Genomic DNA, 10,161 nt, shown 5'->3' on the forward strand with positions numbered 1-10,161 from the left:
TTGGGTTTGTGGGGTGGTGTGTGTGTTTGGGGGGGGGGGGGACTCTACTATGAACAATATGTGCCCATAACTTTGAAGTATTGTTTTTTCATTACAGCATGCTGAAGTTAATGTAATTGATTCAATTTTTGTGTTGACTGCAATTTCAGACTAAATTATAGCAGTAGAAGGTTGTGATGCAGCTACCAGTCAGACCTGTATAACTGGCAATCCATCACTTATTATACGAAGCCAATTTCACCAAGATTTTAGCCTGCAATATATGCCTGTTTAGAATCACAATTTCCTGGAGCATTTTAACCTTGACCCATGCCTTCGTGTTTTTCTCCTGATCCCTTGGCAACACTTGGGAAACATCAGAGCAGAGCTTTTGTGCCAGCCCATTCCTTGGACACAATCTAGTGTTTTTTCTGATCTTTAAATATCTTATTTTCTTGCAACCTGGAATTATATACTAGTTACATCTGGATTCAAGCCTCTTTAGTCAAATCAAATCTGAAGTGCTTAAGACCATGCGACTTTTAAGATTTCAGATCACTTAAGCTCTCATGTGTCTTAAGTTGATTCATTGAGCATCGAGGTCTACAATTATTAGTCACTGTCCGGATATCACAGGCAACACAGTTCAGTTCATATTAATTGAATCAGTGAGCCAAATCAATGAATTTCTTGTAGGAGGCAATCAAATCCAACAGAACAAGCCTTGAGCAGTACGTAGCAGCACTCTTTTACGAGGCAACATGCCTGTGTTCCAGGTTGATGAATTATATGACGTCAATGTCCTTGTCTAGCATGAGAATTATTTTACTTCCCAAAAGGTCTAAACCATGTCGATGCGCCCCCATCCGTCTAGTATGCCGATTAGGTTTTCAAGTTTTGCTATGACAATAAGACAGGGTTGTAATCTATTTTCTTTTTCAAGCATTTTTTTTGTCATTTATTTGGCGTTGGCTTTGAATAGTTGCTTGATCCAAAATGCATTAATATCTGCAAGTTTAAGTACCTGATGATGATTGTGAAGCGAAAATGTGAAAAATACAGAAGAGCAAACATATACCAGTAACATAAATCCAAAAGCCAAAACAAGTAGTGTCACATTGGCTGGCATGAGAAAATAACCCTGTGTATATAATACATATACTTGCTACCAAACCCTATAGTTTGCAGACCTACACCGGCAACATGTAGCACAAAGGTTACCTCAACTGACAGACTATCTCAATATGTGTAATAGAATCAATATGCAGCTCTAACACTACGGTAACATCGTTGCAAACTCTAGTAACATGAGTGCGCTGCTCTAAGAATATTGCTGCAGTGTTTCAATGGTCATAAGAAAGCTTCAGCCACCTGACTTGCAGAAATTCTTTCCTGGGCAAGTGGCTGTGCTACTGTAGAATTCCCAATCCACTGCCAAAAAAGAAAATAATAAACCGTGAGGAGTGGAATGGAAAGCAAACAGTAGTTAAAAAGTTGATGAATGATAACTCAAGAACCTGAACTGAGAAATGAATCAACTTGACCTTTTTGAAGAGTTATAAAGTACAGATTAGCTCATTGTGATTGTTTTTATCACGAGGATTCTTTAGGCAGAAGGACTATGAGAGATGAACGAACCTTGAGGCACATATTCCTTTTAGTGTCACAAACAGGATAATCATGTGGACAACAAGAACGGCGGTCTTGGCAACAGACAGCCGATTCTGCTCCACAACATTTCCATTTCAAGCATATTCCAAAAATATCTCGGGTACAGCAACAGGTTTCACCACTGGAGCAATAAGTGAAAAGGTTACATCTGACAGGACCAGGGGGCGGAGAGGGAGGAGGATTTGGGCTCGTCTTGATAGGATACGATGCCAGCAAGTTGATTCCGCAGAGCCCCTCTCCGTTCCCAGTATTTCTTTGCATGTGCATATAGCCATCCATTCCCCAGTATCTTCCCCATGAATTCTTTATAATCCAATAATCCTGTCCATCTTTAGAATCATAACCCACGATTAGTACTGCATGATCCAAAGAAGCGGAGCATGGGCCTGTAAATATCCCCTGCATTGATAATCGTATATAGGTGAACTTAAATATATTTGAATGAATTAACACGAAATATGTTGAAAAAGTGGCTTCCAGAACAGACCCCCGAGTACAATTGGAATGATTTTTCACTACCACATATACCAACACTGACAGGTTGAGTGGCGACAGCCTGCTGTAGCTTCTTCTCATTTTTGGCAGTTATATCAGCATAACTATCAATGGTTACAACGTGTTTTTTCAGCTGGAATGTAGATAAATAAGGGTTATTAAAATCAGTGAATATCATAGTTATGCATGCTCAAACTATAACTAAGAGCAGTTAGATTCTTGATTAGAAAATGATGGAAGTTAAAAGAATGAACAAGAAGAAAGAAAACATGGATACAATGAAAATGGGGAGAAGGGCAAGAATGAAACTTGAAACAGTATGAACATATTTACTTTCTCTTTCTTGCAAGTTCCTTCACGGCCTTGATAGGGGTAATCCTTCTCCGTATCGATCCCTTTATTTTTTATTATGAATTGATAAGCGTAATCCATGAGTCCTCCCCCACAGCCATCATTATAAGATTTGTCACAATCAATTAGCTCTTGTTCAGACAGACTGATGAGAGATCCTGTCACAATCTTATTAATGCCTTCAACTGCACCGGTGGTTGAGAATGACCAGCATGCACCTTAACCAGGAATACATAGTAAGTTGTTTCCTATTCTTTAACACAAAAGCAGGTAAATTTGTCATTGTAGTGTCTAGTTAGGATAGAATACATGCCCCAATAAATGAAAAGGAAATATACTTGTTTGGAGGTATATCTGCAACTAGAATCATAGTCTGCAAGATGGAGGATATATGATTTCTGACTACCTTGAGAATAAGTCCATTTTGTGTCTTCGAACAGTTTTTTCTCAGTTATGCAATAGATTTAGATGCCGCTCTTCAGCACCGTATTGATGCAAATATATAAAGTTACAAAGAATAAAATGCAAGTGTGGAGAACATTTCCAAGTCTTCAGTTATGCTGCCTCTTAGATCTCCAGTATTAAAATGATTAACACAATGCCATCATGCCAAATAGGAGTACAAATAGGTGGAGTAGCGCAATGGCTTGAATATAAGCAATATTACTCCAGCAAAGAGTATATAAATATAAGATCTTTTTCCCTTCATAACATCTCTATATCAATCTATGAAAAGGTGGAAAAGGAGATACAAAAGTAATGCATGTTCAACATTTAGCATATTCCACCAAATCTGACTGCTAAAGAAACTTTGAGGCAAAACTGAAAACTAGTTGAACGTGCATATGTATGAACATCAGGGAAACCGAGTAACAAAGGTAAAAGCACAGCCACACTCAGAAAATAAAGATTTGACGTGGAAATGAGTTAACATACTAGCGTATTTCTGAATTATATATTCAGTCCTACGAATGCTAGTTTTATACACACAACTATTCAAGCAGAGAAACAGAAAGGCCGTTGGTGTCGACAATTTGGGATTGAGTGAAAGCACATTATCAGTTAACATGATACAAAGAATTTATGCTGATTTTAGGCGCATTGATTCTTGGGAATAAGAATAAATAAGCCGTTTCCAAAATTAACTATACAATCATAATTCAACCATAGCATATAGAAATGGCAACAGAAAATTTGACACCATACAGACGCAGCAAGGGAGGGACGACAATTTCAGGAACCAATTACCCAAAGCTCTAGCCTTTACGCAGCACAACGAGATTAAAACAGAAACTTCTACATTAACAACAGATACACTACCAATCAAGAATCAGGAAACGGTGAATTCTCACATACCACAACTGCCCTGATCTTTCACTTCAGTAACAGCCCCTTGTTTCCTCCAATCAACAGAAGATGGAAGATCAGATTCTTTCACAAGATCGGGCCCTTCAATGCCAACCTGCTCACTATTCAATCTGATAGCTAAGTTGCTTGCAGAGAGCGAAAGCCCCAAATATTTGGCCTTGAACTCATGGTTAGTGAGATCAGCGAAGGCATTGAGAGAGAGCGTGTAAGAGGAATTAGGCCTTGCATTATGCAGAGTAACATATTCATAGTTTTGCTCGAATACTTTGAACCTCTGCTGTTTTTCTTGCTCGGAAGCGTATGTTTTCCCATATTCTTTGCACCAACTATCAAAAAGATGAGAAATTGATGAAGATTTGCATGTGGGCAGTTGGAAAAACAGCAGTAGAAGATGCATAAAAGGCAATAACCAACGCATTCTAGATAGAGGAGATTAGATTGAATTGCGTCGTTGTTTTCTCTTCTCAGTTCTTGGTTGGGATTGGACTTGATTGTCCTAAAAGCGTGGTAAACCAAGGGGCTGCGCGTTTTCTATTGGGAACTGTCTGTAAAGGGTATTTGCGGCTTCAAGATTTGTTGTAAGAAGAAAGACCAATCAGAACATACAGGCAAGGAAGCTCAGTCAATTGGGTTTTCGGGAAGTAAAATTGGGATCTTTCGAGTATCTGTATGATGTGTCTTTTAATTTGATCACTTATGATCTCGTGGTGCAGGATTACGTGTTAATAATAGGTTTCCTTTTAATAGAGATAAGCCTTATTCATTAATACGTTTTTAAAATTTAAATTGTTAGATAATTTTAAAAGAATAGTACATTTCAAGGAAACAAGGAGAAATAATTTAAATTTTAATATGTTCAAATCTTGAAGTTAATAAACAAATCTATATATATATATATATATCGATAATTTTGAATTTACAAAGTATAAAATTGAAACCAACAAATTCTATCCAAGTTGAAAATGTTAAAGAAAGATGGATCAACGATTTAATCCCATGCTTATTTAATAATCTAATTAAATTAAAAACCTTATTACAACATATCATGTCGCGAGTACAACTTACAATTGTACACGGATCTAGAACTTAGCCGATTGGTTATCACCCCAGCTGAGCTGCCGACACTTCTCTTGCATTCTTTGACTTGCACTAATTGTACCAAAGTAATTAAAACTTGACCTTTTTGACAATCAACAGGCTAGCCCAACCCGGCCAGTTACTTGTCCTTACCATTTATGCTCACCATGGGCTTTTTGCCTCTGATCTGATCCATAATCTGGACTACCAAACAATGCATCACTGCTTAACGACGGTTAGTCAACTTCAAAACTTTATTCTTGCAAGTTTGTAATCATTTTTCTTCCTAATAATTCATGTCAAAGGATGTGATTAATTGCTGTGTATGAGGAGAAAAGTGCATAAAAATGATTCCAAATATATATAAAAGAGCGACAACTCAATCATTATGATTCACCGAAAGCGCCATCTGTGATGATTTTATGCAAAATCCACTTGCAACTCATAATTATTCTCTTGTGCAGTGTTTTTGTGGGATCTTTATCATGAAAAGTTGTAACCCAGCAACAACAAAAGAGTACGAGGATGTTTGAAAATGCTTTTGTGTGAGTTGCACTTAAATGTCACCAATCACCATTATGTTTGTATTCATAACTTACTCCTATCTAAATTTATGCATGCCCGTATATATCTTTGTAAAAGTATATATGAAATTCACATTAGTCATGGTTATCATACTTATTTATAATTTAACAAAATACCAATACAATATATATATGGGACATATCCATATGCCATATATGCTTAGACCTAATGCATTTCACAAGATCATAATCACCATTTCCTTCCCTCAAAACCCTCTTTTTTCACTCTTTTCTAAAGCCAATCTCCTACCTACTATATTGCTATATAGAAAAATTAAAAATATGAAAACAAAAAAGAAGAAAAAAGGGCATGAAACTAATAAAATAGTACTACACTCCAAGCCATTTTTATATATAGATGAACTGCAATGAGGATTTTGTTGTATAAAAGTTAAGATCTTTGCTGATCAAACATTTTCCATGGACTGAGACAGGAGTGGGTGAGTGATGGACGACTTGATATGAGGGGTGCTGGTCCTGTTGTTGCTGTGGTCCGTTGGGGACTGAATCATCCTCTTTTGTGTTGCAAACTTTCTCTCCTCGTTCTTGCCCCATAGCACAAGGTACAACCCGGTTATAATCAACACTGCCCCCATCATCCTATACCATTACATTGCAACCACAAGATGAGTCAATCAAGATTCCCCTCAAATCAAATCAATGGTTCTAGCTGTTGATTGATTAGGACTTAATTACGTACACACCATCTTCCCACATATTGAACCTCAATTTTGTTATTTAAAGTACAAAATAATACCTCATGTACTCGACAACCAATTAATACAAAAGGAGTACGAAAAAAAATCTCAGTGGATCGGAGCAGATATCACCGTTAGATTCAAGAGGAATAGTATTTATTTCTACTTGGTCGGGAAAATGGGCATGCATTATCAAGAAAATGAAATGACTTGCACCAATTGCTTCAGACATTCTCGGCAGTAAAGATATGGACGATAATAAACAAACATCCGACGGCTAGTTCTATGGCTGGGAATTTGCGTGTGGGACTCAGCCAACAGCAAAACTTATAAATTTAATTCGGTGAGCACAAGGGGATGATAATTTTGATATGTTACAGTAAATTTTGATAATTTGATCTTGTAATTAAGATAAATTGACAATTTGATGTTGATTCTGACAGAAAATTCATATATTGGTCCAAAATTCCTATATTAGTGTACCACGTACGCAATACATGTATTATCACCGATTTATGAATGTCTGACCAAAATTATTTTTAAATTGTAGAATCAAATTATCAAAATTAATTTCAATAAAAACAAAATAAGCACTCTTCTATATTTACAGGACTAATTTTTCCGGTCAATCATACTGCATGATTCATCATAAGCTAAAATTTAGACGTAAATAAACTAAAACTATATCTCGACTTTTAAGTGTGAAGAAAAAAAAAAAGTAAAAATGAAGAAGTAGAGAAGTACCCTCCCAAGTAGAATTGCTCGCCCAAGAGAAAGGAAGCCATAATGGCGACAACAAGTGTCTGAACCGGCTGATAAACAGCGACGAACACGGGGCCACCCCTATCAATGCACCATATCTGTACAGCGAATGCGATCCCCGATGCCACCACTCCCTACACCACCACCACCATTACTTAATTTTCTACACGCAGGCACACGTGTTGGTGTGTGTGTTTCTATACATACATACATCATGTTCTGAATAATCATTTCAGTACGTGTGGATGGATGGCGCTTTCACATTTAATTGTCCTAATTTATAATGTGCGTTGCACAGCACATATAACATCAACATCGTGACCTGGGAAGCAATAGGGTGCAGAAGGATACATTGACTTCACATACATATATGGTACTACTTCACGTGGATTAACTCAAACTCTCAACCACGTACATATGTTTATGTCCCACTTGTGTTTTGCAATAATGTTTTCTTTTTCTTTTTTTTTTTCGTCATAATTTAGTACCCTTTTAATGGAATAGTTGTTCACAAGCTCATTTATCTCAAGATGTTATTACAAAATGGGACATCAATTTTTATGTTGCTATCAGCAAATTGATTTCTGATTTAAATTTATTGTTCAATTATTTTGGTCACAGATACAATCTTCTCATCGTGCAGTGGACGTGGATGTGCGTATGACTAGTACATATCTTGTTTTTTATATTGAATACAAATAAAGTACTGAATGTAGCATAAATTTATAACAAAATGAATTAGTGTTGGTGATAACATAGATAAGAGCTTTACTTAGATTCCCATTTTTAACTTAGGCAATTGAGCGGATTAGATTTTTTGTTACAAATCTTATTTTATTTTTTACTATATTCAGCATTACACACGTCACGTGTATAAAGATGATATCATCTATTTTATGTTGAATGGAGTAGAAGATGTAAAAGACTTTGAAACAGAAAATCCGACTCCAACAAGAAAAATTCTCGTTCGGACTAGGTTTGGTCCAATAAAATTAATCACAGAGCAAGTGTATCATACTTACTATGCGATTGATCATTTTCTTTGAACTATACACCAATTATATAATAAGTGTATTATACTTGCATGTACATTTGTTTAAGTTTAACTGTGTCGAGTTTGTGTTAGAATTTTTTGAGCAAACAATTCAGCTAGATGTTCACTTCAAATAATGATGAAGCAAAATTGGAATAGTAATCTTTCGATCATATGGAATGACCCTTTTGCCCGTGGAGCCATGCAATGACTTTTTCACAAAGGAATTGAAAGAATTCAACAGGTAAAGAGAAACATTGAAGAAAAAGGAGGGTTAGGATCACATACAGCATAGAAAACACTGAAGAGCTCGGCGCCAGAGTGGACGAGCCAAGCCTGAAGGTCCCTCTCCATAAAAGCCGCGATTACTAGAAACTGTATGACCCCAAAAAAGCACTGGTAAGAAGTGAAGGAGAGCCGAGCCGGATACTTCTTCAGAACCGGCGCCTGAAGCACAAGCCAGCCGGACCACGACAGGCAGTGGCCGATCAAGAATATGCAGCCCAGGGTCCAGTTCTTGCCCTTTGCATCACCCAGCATGGACAGGAACTCCGGAGAAGAAGCCACCGTCGCGGCCCTCTGCAGCGGCGGAGCCGGGCTGTAGATGGTGGGGCCTTTGTAGAGTGTGATGACGGATGCACCCGCCACGCAGAAAAGTGTCCCCGCCACCTTTGAGATCCCATCTTTTCTGTCCAGTCTCACTTTTTCTATTCTGGAAGAGTACAAAAGTAATTCAAAAAGAAAAGTCAAATCCTTTAATATCTAATTCTAAGTTAAAAAGATGTTGACTTTAGTTGTAATAAATCAGGCAAGCTTGCCTGAGTATGGCAGCCATGAGAAATGTAATGGCAGGAACTGAATTTTGTATTGCAGAAGCAAAAGTAGGTGATGTATGTTCCAATCCCAACAAGTAGAATCCTTGGTTTGCTGTAATCCTGTCAGGTTTTTTTAACAATCTCTCAGAAATAATTCTTGCAAACATCAACACATACATATTACAAGTCCTCCCAGGCAAGATTGATTATATATATCTTACCCGACAATTGCAAGGAGGAAGAACTGGACAGTGAAGTTCCAAGTAAGAGGCGGCCTCTCTTTCCTGTCCGATCCATGGATATATCAAACAGATAAGACTGTATAATATCATGATTTTGTGACAATGAACTAATTATAAATGTAGAAAATCATATATAGTAGCTTGCTAGATTAGCTAGGCATTTTGATTATAATTAATTAGGAGGATGGACGTACTTCTCAAGGAAATAGGCAAAGGGCAAGAGGAGAAGAAAGGCAAGAATGTTCCTATAAACGGGGAAGACAATCTTGCTGATGCCCATGTTAAGGGCAGCTCGTGAAACCACATGGAAACCTGCATATCCAAACTGCAAGGCTAACATAGACAAGTGAAGCTGAAATTTCTCCGGGATCCAGCACATTCTTCTACCAATAATGGCTGATCCACTACCCCCACCATCCGCCATTACTATCAATCTCAAGAGCTAATTAAGTATCAATGCAATTAGCTAGGAAGAAGAAAAGAGGAGAAAGAGATCAGTCTTGAATTATGGTGATTCTAAGGGTAGAGTTTAGGGGTGGTATAAATATAGTTGATTATGAGAAGGAAAGGAGGGTATATGACCCTACAAGAGGGCCCTAAATCAAACCCACATTCTTCTCTTCTTATACAGAACAGCCCCTTTAATTAATTTCTGCGCTCTTGCTCTTGGCTGACAAGATAGACAACCCTCCATCGCACTACACGCACAGACACACACACGTACACACATGTATGTATGTATATGGAAGAATGCTGTGTATTAAATGAGGATGCATGTATAATTGAAGAGAAAGGTAGAAAATGGGAGGCCTACATGGTGGTGATGAGCCGCCATCATCCATGTATAGCGCGCACGAGGGGGCGGAGGTGGGGTTGTGTTTACACCATGTGTCTCGATCGTCCACCCCATGACCACTCTACCTAGCTGCTAACTCCCCATTTATTGTGTGTATTTTCTTGTCCATCCCATTTAACTCTCTGTCTATACGATTAATTAAAGGGACATATGATCGATGTAGAAAGAACAAAAATTAGGAAAATTTTTAACTCAATCAAATTAGATCAAACTAAATTAATAACAAAGTA

At 37.5% G+C, this 10,161-nt stretch overlaps 3 protein-coding genes across 4 annotated transcripts in view; 1 reads left to right on the forward strand and 2 right to left on the reverse strand.

Moving 5' to 3' along the window:
* The window catches only part of LOC105159311 (lon protease 2-like), a 2,525-nt gene extending 2,195 nt beyond the window's left edge, over window positions 1–330 (forward strand). Inside the window, exon 2 of the mRNA XM_011076323.2 lies at window positions 150–330. The gene's annotated coding sequence lies outside the window, so the exon portion shown is untranslated. The remainder of the gene's footprint in view (window positions 1–149) is intronic.
* Window positions 1,037–4,545, reverse strand: LOC105159312 (zingipain-2). 2 transcript variants are annotated; one of them, XM_011076324.2, is made up of 5 exons: window positions 3,853–4,540; window positions 2,479–2,714; window positions 2,138–2,278; window positions 1,618–2,049; window positions 1,037–1,410 (listed from the first exon to the last, which is right to left on the reverse strand). In XM_011076324.2, the coding sequence occupies exons 1-5, from the start codon at window positions 4,280–4,282 to the stop codon at window positions 1,330–1,332; spliced, it is 1,320 nt and encodes a 439-aa protein (XP_011074626.1). In that variant the 5' UTR covers window positions 4,283–4,540; the 3' UTR covers window positions 1,037–1,329. The 2 variants fall into 2 exon arrangements, with proteins under 2 accessions (XP_011074626.1, XP_020548078.1); XM_020692419.1 differs by lacking the exon at window positions 2,138–2,278 and having other exon boundaries at window positions 3,853–4,545.
* Window positions 5,630–9,676, reverse strand: LOC105159313 (protein WALLS ARE THIN 1). Its single transcript, XM_011076325.2, has 6 exons — window positions 9,270–9,676; window positions 9,055–9,117; window positions 8,837–8,953; window positions 8,307–8,730; window positions 6,968–7,119; window positions 5,630–6,125 (listed from the first exon to the last, which is right to left on the reverse strand). The coding sequence occupies exons 1-6, from the start codon at window positions 9,497–9,499 to the stop codon at window positions 5,933–5,935; spliced, it is 1,179 nt and encodes a 392-aa protein (XP_011074627.1). The 5' UTR covers window positions 9,500–9,676; the 3' UTR covers window positions 5,630–5,932.

The sequence above is a fragment of the Sesamum indicum genome, linkage group LG3 (assembly GCF_000512975.1).
Source record: "Sesamum indicum cultivar Zhongzhi No. 13 linkage group LG3, S_indicum_v1.0, whole genome shotgun sequence".
Lineage (NCBI taxonomy): Eukaryota > Viridiplantae > Streptophyta > Magnoliopsida > Lamiales > Pedaliaceae > Sesamum > Sesamum indicum.

Coding starts and splice junctions, on each gene's coding strand:
- LOC105159313 (XM_011076325.2), bottom strand. CDS start 9,499: ATGGCGGATGGTGGGGGTAGTGGATCAGCCATTATTGGTAGAAGAATG. Junction 8,954..9,054: donor TTCCTCCTTGCAATTGTCGG/GTAAGATATATA, acceptor AAAACCTGACAG/GATTACAGCAAACCAAGGAT. Junction 8,731..8,836: donor CTCATGGCTGCCATACTCAG/GCAAGCTTGCCT, acceptor GTACTCTTCCAG/AATAGAAAAAGTGAGACTGG.
- LOC105159312 (XM_011076324.2), bottom strand. CDS start 4,282: ATGCGTTGGTTATTGCCTTTTATGCATCTTCTACTGCTGTTTTTCCAA. Junction 2,715..3,852: donor GAAAGATCAGGGCAGTTGTG/GTATGTGAGAAT, acceptor TTCCTGGTTAAG/GTGCATGCTGGTCATTCTCA. Junction 1,411..1,617: donor AAAGGAATATGTGCCTCAAG/GTTCGTTCATCT, acceptor CTTTTTTGGCAG/TGGATTGGGAATTCTACAGT.